The 15,858-nt window shown below is 31.9% G+C and overlaps 1 protein-coding gene across 1 annotated transcript; it reads left to right on the top strand.

Moving 5' to 3' along the window:
• The first annotated feature begins 13,697 nt into the window (after positions 1-13,697).
• On the top strand, positions 13,698-15,532 carry LOC134239006 (neurogenin-1-like). The gene has a single exon (XM_062721149.1). The coding sequence runs from the start codon at positions 14,274-14,276 to the stop codon at positions 14,856-14,858; it is 585 nt and encodes a 194-aa protein (XP_062577133.1). The 5' UTR covers positions 13,698-14,273; the 3' UTR covers positions 14,859-15,532.
• The last annotated feature ends 326 nt before the right edge of the window (positions 15,533-15,858 follow it).

Below are 15,858 nucleotides of genomic sequence, written 5' to 3'. Positions count from 1 at the left end.
ACCATGATTTGGTGGCATAAAAGGTGTGACCATTTCTTGTAAATAAAGGGGGGTAATCCATAAACAGTTTTATAGAACAACAAGAGTTTTTGTCTTTCCCTTCTCTTATTTAATGGTTCCCAACCTAATTCTAAATACAAAGCATTTCTAGATGAATTTTTCCTGAGTCCTGTTATTACTCTAGCAGCTTCTACTTGAATATTTTCTAAAAGATTTGAGAGTTCTTGTGAGCAATTATCCCAAACAATGCTACCATATTCTAAGATGGGTCGAATAAAAGCAAAATAGACTTTTACCATTGCACTTCTATCTAGCAGATGTTTCAACATTCTTAAAAGATTTAGTCGAGAACAAGCTTTTTCGTATAAATTATTTAAATGAGATGTCCATTTTGCATCACTTTGGAAAAGAAGTCCAAGATGGCAGTGTGACCTAGATTCACTAATAATGCTACAATTACAGCCAAATTGGACAGGGGGATGGTTATTTGAACTTCTTGTAAAATTTACATTACAGGTTTTGGTTGGATTGAAATCCACACCCCATGCTAAGGCCCATTTATTAATTTTATCTAAGTTAGATGTAAGTGATACTGCGGCTGCATTAACATCATTATCTACCACTATAAACAGTGATGTATCATCTGCAAATAGCCTGGTATTATTAACTAAATTATCAGTTATGTCATTAATATACAGGAGGAATAAAAAAGGACCTAGAACAGAACCTTGAGGAACACCAGCTGATATAGGTTTAAAATTTGAAAAGAACCCATTTACAGCCACTCCTTGAACTCTATCATCTAAGTAATTTTCTATCCATTTTAGTAATGTACCTTGAATTCCATAAGATTTGAATTTAAAAAGTAGACCTTTATGCCAAACTCTATCAAAAGCTTTTGAAATATCACAAAAAATGAATCTGACATCTTTGCCTTTATCTAGATTAGATATAATTGTATTATAAATTTCCATAATTGGTTGACAGTTGGGTCATTAGGTTGGAAACCCGACTGGTATTTTGTTAAGATATTATTTTCTAATATAAAATTGTACAAATATTTAAAAATAATTTTTTCCATAATTTTGCAAACAGCACTAGTTAGTGAAATTGGCCTGTAGTTATTTACTAAGTCAGGACTACCTTTACCCTTAAAAACTGGGGTAATATTAGCTTGCTTCCACACATTAGGTAAACGTTTTAATTCAAATGACTTATTAAAAAACTTAAGTATGTACAGGAACTTCCGGTACCTAAACTAATCCATCAATACTTGGAATTCCGGTGCTAATCCTCCATTGATTTTTTTTTAATTTATGTTTATATTTTGTTTTTACTGTTTTTGTGAGGACTGTTTTCAGTGTTTTGTTTGTTTAAAAGTCTATTTCATATATGACATGTGCATTACCTGTGACAAGATAATTCCGAGCATGCTATGATTTCATATACCCCTTGACCTTGACCTTCACGATTGACCTTATTCTTTAAAAAAAAAAATCAACTTCAGTGTTAATATCTAAATAAATGACACGTGATAGGGTGTTCATATTAGACACAATATGTCATAAAAAATAACATCTCACCCACAAAGACACCGAAAGCGGGAGACCACAATTCTTTGAATTTGCTTGTTAGTATAGGTCCCTGGATTAACGTGAGTATTTTGAACACAGCTATTTTGATGAGTCCAATCTTTACATGTAGTTACTTAACTTACTCTCGTCTTTGATTACAGATACTTATTTCCTTTTTAAAATATTCAAATATTGAGGATTTTAAATATAATGTCTCTTGAATTCACTGTTAATTTGTTAACTTAATGCATTTCTTTCAAGACTTTGATGCATTAATTAAAAAAATGGAAATACCTTGACAGAAAGACCTGCATTATTATTCATAGCTGTCTTACAATGTGCAATAATGTAAACAGAATTAATCATGACAATGCAAGACAGATTAGAAACATGTATGGCGCTTAACCTAAGTCCCCCGCAGCTGTTAAATTTATGTCGTCTGATTTAAATTCTCTAACTGAACTAGTAAAAATAAAGTCTAAAATAATAATAGGCACACAGAGGAAAGCCGTGCACAAATTATTAAGATAATGAAATAGAACTGAGCAATTTCGAAGAAGCAACAAATAATTTTATGAACAACCAGTTGTAGAATTGAATAGAGTTTACAAATTTTAATTTAGTTTAAGAAGTATTTTATTCATAATATACTATAGAAGTATACAATGAACAAGGATTGAACAGCAGGCCAAGGGCCTATATATGTTCTCTCCATTTTTTCAGGTTTTTTTTTATTTTAGTCACTGGAATTAAAGAAGAGCAAGAGGGGTCAGGATCAAAGATAAAATTGAAAGAAAGAAATTATTTCAAGGAAAACATCGGAGAAAGATGAATGACCTAGTGCAAATTACTGAGGAGTTGTGGTTAAGGTTAAAGCTTCTCAAAAGAAGGTAAAAAGTAAAGGGAAATACAAAAGAAACGAAACTAAAATAAATTTTGATCCCTAGACCTTAACCTTGGAGTTTAGTTAGTTTTTTAAACGTGCCTCAGTCATAATTTTTTAAAAACATAAGTTCGAGATCTTTTATTCAAAATGGGAATTTTTGAAAACTAACAATTTTGAACTTTGGAGTGATTGACATAATTTGAAAGTTGGCCTTAAATTTTGTTTTCCTCTTTTCAAGACCTTTCTTTGGGTTTGTTTGTTTTTTTTCTATTTTTGGTCGTGGAGTTTGACTTGCATTTTAGAAATTAATTTAGCTGCTAAGCTGCCATACAGGGACGTCGGTGTTTCACTAAGGTCCGTGTAACACTTAACAATTCAAATATCTAAAACGATTTAGAGTTTTCGAATGTTAATATATTAGTTCAAATTTCTAACTTTCAAAAACTCAAACTGATTTGGTATATTGAAATTTAACATTTCACTTCAAAAATCAAAACTTCCAAATATCCAAACAAGTTTTAGAATTTTAAGTTTTTCGATTTTTACCTTAAATATTCAAAATTCAAATTTCCAAAAACAAATTTTGTATTTTAAACTTTTGAGATTTTAATCTACCGTTTGTTAACAAAGTTTACACTTAACAATCTAAAGTTCGGTAATATTTTTCGCCTTTTGGGTATTTGAAATTAGCTTCAAACTTCTAAACTCCAACTTTGAAACGCTATAGATTTTTAGAAATTTAGAATTTTGATTCAAATGTTCTAATTTCAAATAACGTAAACACTTTGAGTTTTTAGAATTTTACTTTAAATATCCAACATTTAAACCAGTTATGGAATTTGATATTTTGGATAATTGAAGTAAACTTCTAAAAACTCAAAATGTACAAAGTGTTTTGGTTATTTAAAAGTTGAGTTTTTATATCAAAATTCTAAATTTCTCAAAGTTGAAAGCGTTTGAAAGTTGGAAGTTTGAAGTAAATTTTAAATATTCAAAAGACGAAAATGCTACCGAAATTTAGATTGTTAAGCATAAACTTTCTAAACAAACGATATAATAAAATGTCAAACGTTTAAAATACAAAAATCGTTTTTGGAAATTTGAATTTTGAACATTTAAGGTAAAAATCTAAAATAATCAAATTCTAAAACCTTTTTAGAAATTTGAAAGTTACCGTAGGTGTTTGAACTAAAATATTAAATTTCAATATACCAAATCAGTTTGAGTTTTTGAAAGTTAGATATTTGAAGTAATATATTAACATTCCAAAACTCTAAATCGTTTTAGAAATTTGAATTGTTAAGTGTTACACGGACCCACTAATGCCTCTTTTTCATCTGTAGATGACCCATTTGGTATGAAACACAAAGTCTGAGGTTGGTAAGCAGGCGATTTCTTAGACCTGGAAGACTTGTATGTACACTAGAATTGTTTTTAACATTCTGTTAACTAAAAATTAATAAAATCTCTTCAGGCCTAGTTCTTGAGAGGAAAATTCTCAAATAATTCCACCGTTTTTATTCTTTCTTTTTAAATTTATTTCTCCGCTTAGAAGAGGGTGATGCCCTTTATTTGAATAATTTTGAATATCCTCCATCCAAGGGTACTTTGTGCTAACTTTGGTTAAAATTGGAAAAGTGGTTCTAGAGAAGCATTGAAATTGTGAAAAGGTTTACGTCTATGAACACCGAAAAATGCTAATCTCCCTCCAAAAAAAAGCCACCGGAATGAAAAAGACGTATTATAACTATGCGTGCCGTCATTTCCAATCAAGAAGTGACAAGAATTGACAGAAGTTCATATTTTAACAAATTAATCGGAAAATAAGATAATTCAAGCTTTTTAATTAAATATCCCTAAATCATCTTGCGTGATGCTCTGATGGCCTCAGACATACAACTAACAGGTAATCAGCAGACCATGGCTGCTAAGGAGAAGACTGTCATATTATAATTGGACTATTCTATATAGTATAAACTTACGCCATTTCCGTAAACAAATACCCCGACTTTGTGCTCACAAATAGATATGTCTGCTACCACTACAATAGTCATGTCATATCGAATCAAAATCCCCTGCTCGAAATAATTACGCTTAACATGTTGTTGGTGAATATATCATTGATATTAATAATTTTTCAAACCAAAGCAGGGATAAATGCTGATTTTTCATTCAATGTAATGACGTGGTATATGAAGTAATTCATATGTCAGACAAAATTTTAAGTCTTCATTTTCTTTCATATTCTGTTTACAAGCTTGTTAATAAGAACCCTTTCACTGTTTAAAATGAGGCCCTTCATTGTCTATTTTTTTTTATTTGTGGGTAAATTCTTATTTATACCCCATATCCAGCCGTCTTTATTGAAAGGTCATGCATTTCAGCCATTGACTTTTGTTATCAGATGAAAAAAAATTCTTAACTATTTTTTCTGCACTTTTATTAATCCAGTTAAAAATGGTGCCTTCGTGGTATTTAGAATTGTCTGGTCTGTCTTCTTTGCTATCTTTTATTGATTCTTAAATTGTTAGAGATAAATAACAAACTGAGAACACTTGAAACAAAAATGTTTCAAAAACAAAAATGGAATTGCATTGTCAGTTGCGAAATAATGCTAGTAATTTAAATGCTGACTTATTTAATCATTTTTTAAAGGAAGATAAAAGTTGTGACATGAGCGGGTTTAGTTCAGAAACACCATATCACTTTTTTATGAATTGTCCAAAATACTGTATGCAAAGACAGAACCTAATACAAAACTTTAATACTTTGCAATTACCAATGTCTTTATCTTTACAACTTATTCTAAATGGAGACAATAATCTTACATACAACCAAAATATTGCAATATTTAAACTTGTTCAGGAATTTATTGCAACTACAAAGCGATTTGCATGATATTTTATCTGCCTTTGTTTTTCAATTGTCAAATCACAGAACCAAAACCTATTTATGTTTTCTTATTCATTTTTTAAATTTATAAAATAATTAATATAATTGCCAGTCATATATGTTAAAATATAAAATTTAAATTATATTATCAGCTCATATATTTCTCTTTTTTTGTTCTCCTTAATTTGCCTTGTCATATACATTTCTACTGAATATATGCATGTATATATTTAGATTTTTCAATGTTATATTAATAATGTTTAATTGTACATGTATGATTTTGACCTTGTATTGTGGAAAGAACTTATATAGGCAGTGCCTGCTGTCCAATCCTATTATGTTTATTCATAATAAAATATTGTTTAAAAAAGTGTAACATAAAAACTATAACTTAAATTAAATTATCTTAATTATATTTAAGAAATATTATAAATTCAAATTCCTTTACATTAAAAGAAAACAAGATATTATTATGAAAACGAAATAAGAGGAAAAAAGGTTTGAATTTTTTTTTATTTCAATACTATATTAATAAAAAGTGGAGGTAATACCTCCTCGGAGGCCCTCAGAAATATATCTTTACCTGGGTTGCCAGGAGCTCCCAGGATCAGATAGAAAGAATTAGTATATTTCATCACACATCTATAAAATAGAACTATTGAACAAATACAGTAATATGTATATAAAGATAGCATAATATTCCACATGTACTCAAAACAAAATTTTCATATATATTTAACACTAAGAAAACAAACAGATTCAATTTCATAAGAGATAATCGTAGGGGACACCAACACATAAAAGTCCACATTTCCCCCTACGAAAATAAACCCCTAAGGCCAGGTCACCTTTGGGTCAATATATAATATATAATTTCATAATTTTTCTGACAATTCTCTGATGATATTGAAATCACATGCAATAGTTTTTGATAATTTTGGTTTTAAATATGTTAATGATCTCTTTAATGAACAAGGGTTTAAAACAATATTAAAGAAAAATTAATATGATAGCAAAATTACCTTTGTGAGCATATGATTGTGAAAGGTTAATTTAAAAATCATATCCCAAAAATAAACCTACAATGTAAAGCAAATAAATGTAATCCACAGCTTCGCTTCAACTTTCAACAATATTTTGAATAAGTTGAGGGCAAAAAATCTAAACTCTTCTACAATATTCTGTTACCCAAAGCATCAAAAAAACCTATAATGGGAAGATTTTGGGCTAAGATATTTAACATTGATGATTTCCACTTATGGGAGAACATTTACATGGAAAAAGTCAAAGAATTTTTTTAATATGGATGTGTCAGAGTTTAATTTTAAATTAATGCATAAATTACTGGCCTGTAATTAGTATGTTTGTAAATGGAAAAAAGACTTCAGTGTAAACTGTTTAATTTGTAGAGGAAACATTAAGCACCTTTACTTTTGATTGTTGTGTAGTAAAACCCACACTGTAAAAAATGATGTTTAACTTGTGTTTTATTTTTAAACAGTCGTGTTTTACAATTAAACATAGTACGTTTAAATACAAAACACTTGCGTTTTATATATAAACACTGATGTTTAAACTGGTGTTCAATAAGTAAGGTGTTTAATCATCCGTCTTAAACACGTAATATTCATATGCATCAAATCAAAAAATAAATTAAGTGTTGCTTCTTAGTATTTGCTGTATGAATTTGTCATTTTTACAATGTCTTAATTTACGAAGTAATTCCGCATATAGCATCAGATATTCATCGACACAGAAAAAAATACGAATAGCAAGGCAATATGTTGACTTTAGATCATACCAAACGCATTCACAATTAACATTAATTGGTAGTAATTTTGTGCCAAAATTTCAAAATTTTCAGAAACTGTTAAAGAGGAAATAGAAACAAATATTATGATATTTTCTATAATTGTATCGTTATTTTAATCACCGGTGTTTAACAAGTGTTCATTTCTTAATCATATATATTTATAAATTAAACACATGGCATTTATATTGAAATTGCAAATTAAAAACCAGTGTTTAATACGTTGTGATAGAAAATGACGCAGTTGATTATGTCATAACATGCCATTTGAACGCAGAAGATGCAGAATCACGCACATACTGACAAGAAACGCCATATCTAGCAAGGAAGTAAGAGGTATATTTATACATTTCTTTTAAAAAAGAATGCTGAATACATTAGATATCTAAAATGTTTTTCATTTATGAAATGCAGGATTGTTTCCTATAGTTAGTAATCGTCTGAGTGCAATCCGGCCATGCGCAGAGGTAGACAAATAAATGCTTATGTAGTCTTGATATCTAATTTTAAAATTTGCAGGGACATTCATCTGGTACTGTGAATCCTGAGAACGAAGATCATACTTAACCGTGAGAGGTGAGTCTTAAAAGAAAAAGCCCCCCCCCCCCCCACACACACACCATTGGTTCCTGATAAATGAAAATAATCCAATTAGGAACCTACCCTTGCTAATATTTATGCTCCTTAACATGCAACAATACCACACTCGCACATGTACTAGCTGAAGATCTGTAGCGTTATGGTTTTTATGTATTTGCCTTTGACCATAACTAATACATAAAACTATTACGCTACAGATCTGCAGCTAGCGCATCTACCAACAATAATTTTATCTTCAGCCCGTGCACGTACATGTATTCTTTAAGGAAACTTTACTTTTTTTGAGGGAGTGTGATACATGATAGAAAAGGCCTTGGGACAAGGTAGCCCCCCCCCCCCCCCCCATTCTCTTAAATTTTGCTGTTGAGTTGCTCCTACAGGTACATGAACATTTATTTTTTTTTAGTGTACAGACTGTACATGTACGCTTATACATGTATGATTTACAGGTATTTGAATTGCAGATTTTTATTCCAAACTTGTTTCTCAGTATGTATAATATAATTTAAATTGGCGTGAACAATAACAAACATTTTTTTTTCGATATTTATGTGGATCTATTCTTTTACAGATAAGTATCTGAATTTGCATAGTGAATATTTTTTTCATCCATCTTTCAGGATATGAAGAAATTAGAACTACTTGGGGTGAATGCAATTTTGGAGAATGGAAAACTGGAGATCAACATCCGTTGTAGAAGAACCTGAATTTTACCCGCAACCAGAGGAGCTAGACTAACTCGGTTAGAATATGATATGGATATTGAGTGAGTGATACCCCGGCATCTCTTGTTTAGCAGCAAGAATTGGTCCTTTACAATTCAAAACTGGAAAAATGTCTTTATTTGGTTAAAACTCTGAATATTTGTGAAAGTATAAACTTGTAACATTTACAACTAGATTTATTAGTGTAATACAAGTACATATTATTCATGCTGTACCAAGACAACAAATATCATTTTCAGTTTTTTGTATCATATTTATTCATCATTTTGCTTGTTTTATTTATTAAAAAAGATGTAAAGGATGATTTAACCTTTTTTTTAAAAAATGTTTTAAATTTTACTGATGAAAAACATTATACATTTATTGACTGAGTTCGAGGGCAACATGCGTTTTGTCGGACCCAAGAACCAAACTGTCTGCCTGAGGCCGTTAGGCCGAAGACAGACAGTTTGGTTCGAGGGTCTGACAAAAGTCATTTTGCCCGAGAATTCTGTCAATAAATGTTTTGTTATACCTTTCATTTTATTTATATTTTTTTGACACACGTGTATTTTGTACTATATTCCGTAATGTAACATTAGATCTGTCACTGTTTAAAACCAAAGAATGTAAATGAGATTAAGCTCCGCCCATTCTGTGACGTAAGCGGTCCAACATCTCTCTGAGCGGTCCAACATCTCACTCAGCGGTCCAACATCGATTTTTTTATGCCCGCTCAGCAAAACATTAAAAATGTTAGACTTTTTTCTGTATAGATTTGTATAGGAACAATTTTTTAAAGGTATAACAATTCATTTTATTAAGCGATTATGTTTTTTTCATATTTCAAAGACCCTCCCCCGCCCTCCCGACACCAATTTATTGGAGTTTAGTTTAAAGATGCAGATTTTACATCTTCATGCTAGTTTATTTTGAGAATGCTATTTTTTTCAACCAAAATTGAATAATGTGTCCATGTGTTGGTAAACGTGTTATTTAATGTTTCAGTTGTTTATAAAGTTTGAACCCTCAGTCAACATTAAATCAATTAATTAAAAATAGCTTTATGTACAACATATTCATTATCAACCGCAGTGTGTTTTGTACTGATTTATATTTGTTTCAAATAAAAATGTTTAAAACTTATAAACACGTTTAAGTATTTATTTATTTTGTAAAATAAACACGTTGAAGTGTTTAAAAATTGACCTTTAAACATGTTTAAGTGATTATTATCTGTTGCATCAAATAAACATGTTTAAGTGTTTAAATGTTTAGGTTGAAAACGTTTATAAATTAAACATGAAATGTTTAAATTTTAAACACTCACGGTGTTTATGTATATTAAACTCTGAGTGTTTATTCAGTGTTTAATCTTTAAACATTTTGTGTTTTTGAAGTGTTGAATATTAAACCTCATGTGTTTAGAATTTAAACATTCTAACGTGTTTATTTCTTAAACACTTCGTGAGGTGTTTAAATTCTAAACGCGTTGAAGTGTTTATTATCTGTTGCAATATGGTGTTTATTTATAAAACACTTATTTTTTACAGTGCATTTGGTGTAAAATAAGGTTGCTTTTAAACATAGATGAGTCATGTAAAATTATTGTCATTGGTTTTCCAACATATTGTAATAAAAATACTTTCATTTTAAACAATACATTGTCCTTCATTGCCTACAAAATATATAAATATAAAATGAAATGTAGACTTTTAAATGAGAGTGTGACTAATGAGAGTTTATTGTTTTTCTTAAAAAATGCACTTACTCAGTTTTATTTCATAAAAAGGTTTGAATTTATATATATATATATTGACATTGAATAAAATCCACCTATCTGATTGGAGCTAATTTTTTCCTTTGTACACAACATCTGATTTCAATTTGTCTACCCATGTGAAACACGGACCAGTAAAATTAAATACGTGGACTTGGCAACAAAAAGCGAAATATAAATAATCTACCAATAACTGATATTGTTGCAATATTTTGTTATTCTTTTCCCAGCTCCTCTAAAAGTTAAAACCCTCATATTAAAGTTTCATTATTTCTTAATACTTTTTAAAATTAATATACTGCTAGTAACTATACAAGGTGGGAGTTGGGAATAAGGTTATAAGTTATAACCGATTTTTTTACTTTCATCGTTTAGCTGCCACTAAATAACCTTTGCCTGTGCATTTCTTCAGATATTTGTAAGCTCTCGCAAATAGATCTCTGTACATACCACAGCATGCGAAAAGGATTCTTTTTAGCTGTGTTCAAGGTAAACTTGAAACGTTGCCAAAAATTGCGTATATGAACATAAGCATTAGAGTTGACAAATCAAAGATATCGCCCACGGCACGTGTACGGCACGCGACACAGATAAAAATAAAACACAATTTCTCCCTCCTACCAAGTTGAATAAAGTTTGAGAGGTAAGAAGATTTAGATGCGGTAGATTTTCTTTTTTCTCCATTAACATAAGATTAATTTGACGGGGACGAAGTTTTGTATGCAGAGAGATTTTAAAAGAAGAACTGGGGACCCCAGCAGCGGGATGGATCCGGGTGAAGGATTTCCCCGTCTTACTTTGTTATCTCTAAACACCTCTTACTTTGTATGTCAACACCAACCGCTCTTTTACAGCTGTACAAAAAGAGGCTTAAAAACAGGTGATAGGGGGCACGAGAGTTCCAGTCATACTCTCGTGTCGAGAGATAGGCAGAGAGAGGGGATAGAGAGAGAGAGAAGCAGAGAAAGGGAGTAGAGAGAAAGAAAGAGACAGAGTCTGAGAGAGATTGTTTTAAGTTTTGATTTATAAACATAAAATTAATATCAAAAGTAAAGTAAATATTTCATGTTGATATTAAACTTTGATGAGGATTTTTTTTTTTGCTGGGGCGGGTAACAGGTGACTAATGAGGGGTTCTTTTTCCCGCGTTTGCCGAGTCCCAGCTGTGATCTTCGGTGTACTGTACAGTGACGAATAACTTCTGTACTTACAAAAAAAAGACCCCGAGTTTCTGCAGCTTGTACGGTGCAGCAAAAAATGTAGTTTTACTGGTAGATAGATTTTTGTGGCTAAGGTTCCCCTTGCGCAATATATCGCGCATACATTATTTTGGTTTGGAGCATTTTAAGCTTTTATTTAAATAATTTTAAGTTAAATTGAGAAATTTAGCATGCACCTCATCTTACCTCTCCCTTCATTCCCACTGGCACAAAAGGCAACATAATTCATCAAATGTAACAACATTTTAAAAGATCAGAGGGAAAATTAATCACACAACTTCTTGAAACTGTTTAGATGTTCATAGAGGTTTTCCTTACAAGATTTTTTTTTTAAAAATTCAAATTCAAATATTGTGGATTTACATGTAAAAAAAAGAGTAAAACGTGATAAAAAATTTCTTATATTTCAGTGCTTGTTCTTTGTTTTGGTCGGAAAGGACTATATAATGATAAGAGCCAATTTTGGCCATGAAAAGTCAATACATTGTATTTTAGAACGATATATTCAGATAAATTTCAATAATATATATTTTGAAGAAGAGATTATATTGTAAATATTTCCAATAATTTTTTTTCACATTTATATGACCCACTGACCTAAAAAAAAAAAAGAAAGAAATGATGCCATTTTTTGGTATCTAACCAAAAGAAGCAAAAGGTATGCCTTTTTCCTGATCTTTTTCTTATGGAAAACAGAGCGCACTGTACAATCTAAACCTGTACAATACGCATTATTTTTCTGTCAGTAATAACTCTTGTATATATATATCTTTGGTAGAAATATAAAGTTTGTTCAAGTCTGCGCATAGTATTTTCGGGAAGAAAAAAAAGCAGTTTTATACAAAATATATTAAAATTGAGGGAAATTTTTTATATCATATTTCTTAATTAATTGAATTTTTATCAAATTGAAAATGGCCAATAAATGTTAGATATATAGCTGTGAAAAGTAAATCTATATATAAAGTAAAATTAAGATATTCATTGAAGGGGGCCATTATATTTGAGGCATTTATCATACATAATAGCTTTCATTCCCAGATACAATAAATAAAAAAAATGATTAAATTGAGCAAACACAACTTGAAGCACGATGATTCTCAGCTAAACTATAGGGCATAAAAAATATTTGAAAATTATTTTCAAAAAAAAAAGAAAGAAAATTAATGCCTCAATTTTCCAGATGAGTGCTTAAAAAAATAAAAGTATTACAAATTTGAAGATAAAAAAAAGTAATCAGATTCTCAAAATAACGAGAGAAAAGTCATGTGATACGACGAATTAAAGGGATTGTAATATAGAAAGAAAAATGACGAACCAGGTAAAATTACCGATTTTTAAAATGATTTTGTTTATTTTCTATTCAAAATGCCGTAGAATTGACCTATTTGTTTCAGCTTTTTTATCATGAGATGTGACCTAGCACAATTTTATTGAATGGCCAATTTTTTATCCAATCCAATCTCGGAATACCTTGGGAAAAGCGTACCCCTGCACTCTCTCTCTTTGACGAGACGCACAGATTTCCTAATCCCGGTAAGATTATCTTTCAATTCCTGTTCGTTGCAGTTTTTATCTCATTTACAAAATAAAATTCGTGGAAGAAAAAGAAGTCCTTTATCGTCACCGTGGGGACTATGGATAGTCAATGAAAAGCTTTATTTACATATCTCCGCTTGATCAGTTGATAATGCAGTGGCGCGGTGCGGCGCTCACACGTGTACCTCAATGCTAAAACAGAACAAATCTGGAATAAAAGGAAATCGAGATTTTACTTATTGATATGTATCAGTGGATATCTCTGACATAAAGGCGGTATACTCTGGTTAACTGATACATTCAGTCCAGAGACTAATCAATCAGAAATGAGAACAGATTATCTGTAAAACATTTTTTCGAAGAGATAATATATCTTTTAAACGCATAACAGATCTTGTTTTGCCGGCTAAATGTCCAATCTCTCGCCAAAGGTATTCTGATAGCACTTATTTTTATACAAAGTTACTTCTCTAGAAATTGAGAGAAAAAAGCTGATCTTACGTTTTCATGTGATAATTATTTTATTCTGCAATATCATTGCAACTGTAAAGCCCGGTCGACATGCAGTGTACGGTTGCTCCTCGTCTGCACTCGGGTTCATTTATTTGCATGAATTTGCAGGTATGCACAGCGACGATCTGTGTTGGTATTCGGGAGTAAATCATTTCAGGACGCAAATGCACATAAATAATTGCAATTATTGGAAAATGCGCAGCTATAGGACCCAAAGCTCCGCCACCAAAGGGTGCAGACACTTTATCGCATTGAGAACCTCTTCGTGTTTCCGGGAACAATAAACAAAAATTCAAAGAAATGCACAGTTCTCTTGAACTGAGATACAGAGATTGTCAACTAAATATGGATGGCATTGTTTATGGGCGTGTCGATGGGTACGCACCGAGAATCACCCAGTGGACCGTGACTGCTGAAATATAGATGACTCGACAACCGACCAGTTGATTGGTCGATTAAAATTTTTATCCAATTTCTTCAGGTAGAGTATAAATAGGGGGAGATATAGTAATAGTTAACTGCATTTCCATTCCCCAGCTGTCTTATTTTGTACAATTCCATCGCAGTGTGGTCCCCATAACCAGCGTACTAAGTTAAATATCGACAAAACTACAGGGGATGTCGAAATGAAATTAAAACCCCATGTGTAACTCAAGAAAAGGGCCACTGAAACAATTCAGCTGGAAAACTATTTTACGATAGAAATTAATAATTTAGAGAACTTAACGAAGAAGAGATATTGACGCTATACAAATATGATGCAGGAACTGGTCAGGATGGATTCGTTCATGTTACCGTCGTCTGTGATGCGTGCTGCTATCGACACAGACTCCGCGCAGAAGACAGGGATGCCGTGTGCCTTGACTTTCTCTATCCAGGATTTAAACAGCAGTCTCCCAACAGATACCATGGATACGGACGGTTTTGGAACCCCCTCTTCTTATATCCCCAGTGATAGCGACACGCCCCTCTCCACACCCGACACCCCTCTCACACCACGTCACGGACTGGTGCGACCAAACCATTTCTTATTCCCCGGTGATTCCGGATTCCACGCTAGTCATATCTACTCTCTAAACAGCGAAAAAGTGTCATTGAAAAGTTCTACCAAAACTAAAAAGCGAACTTCAGTTGCTCCAAGTAAAGACGTGCTGAAGCGCAGACGACTAGCGGCAAACGCCAGAGAAAGACGGCGGATGGAGAGTCTGAATGTAGCGTTCGATCGTCTGCGAGAGGTGATTCCGTCGGCGGGAGAAGACCAGAAACTATCCAAGTACGAAACACTGCAGATGGCGCAGAGTTACATAGGGGCACTGCAGGAGCTGCTGGAGAAAAAGTGAAAAATTAACAGAAAATTAGATCAAAAAAAGAGACAAGGTCTAATTAACTTACTGTACAGATTTGTACAAAGTGATAAAAGAGGACCGAGATGGAACCGCTTTAAAAGGCCGCTCAGAAATGTGTTCCTAAATGTACATCACGGGTGACACGGTGGAATAACAGAGAAACGATAGATTTAAATGTGCCTCTATCTCCCCAATCAGACCCGTGTATAATGGGGTGCCCCCGTCACAATAGACGACTTCCGCTAAAAAGAACAAAATATTGTGATTATGTAACAAGAAACTGGATAGTATCGTCTCATCAAGTTCGCCACTATTGAAGAGACACAAAAGACACGTCATAAAAATACAAAATTTATTCCGATTTCTCTGAAATTGTTATAATTCTGTTTATTCGTACGGACCATTTCTGGAAGACACCATGCACTGCCTGATTGTACAGACTGCTTTTACGTGAAATGCTATATGTAACCCAAAACAATACACTGTGCCTTACACGCTCTTTTGTTTAATAGGAGCTGCGTGTTATCAACTTTTTTGTTATTGTATATTTTATTCTTTTATATTGTGCTCCCTTTTCGCGCAGCTTTTTGTTCTATGTTAACTAATCATATATACACATTTATATATTTTGTAAAATTTCAAGATTTTTATATTTTTTACAAATTAAAAAAAAACAAACAAATGCGTATGATTATTTACGGTTATAACTTTAAAATATCTTAGAGTGTGCTGAAAAGTGTGAATTGAACGAGGTGTCCTCTATAAAAATTTGAATTGTTACATTAAAATTCGTCATATATACAATTTTTTAATTTAGGAATTCAAATTTTTATATATGACAGTTGGTCGAGTTGGCGAATGGGGCCATCCAGGGCAATCCTACATAAGTACTGATAAAGAAACAGCTATAGCTTAATTTCTAAGCATACACACTGTGCATCATACAGTGTTGTAAGGCCCATCACTTTGCCTTGGTGGGTGTTCTCTGCATTCC

Source organism: Saccostrea cucullata, unplaced genomic scaffold (genome assembly GCF_032062105.1).
Source record: "Saccostrea cucullata isolate Sc308-1 unplaced genomic scaffold, CSIRO_AGI_Scuc_v1 ctg4436, whole genome shotgun sequence".
NCBI lineage: Eukaryota > Metazoa > Mollusca > Bivalvia > Ostreida > Ostreidae > Saccostrea > Saccostrea cuccullata.
Note: the sequence above shows the minus strand (reverse complement) of the source record. Positions and strands in the feature narration are given on the sequence as shown.

Coding starts and splice junctions, on each gene's coding strand:
- LOC134239006 (XM_062721149.1), top strand. CDS start 14,274: ATGATGCAGGAACTGGTCAGGATGGATTCGTTCATGTTACCGTCGTCT.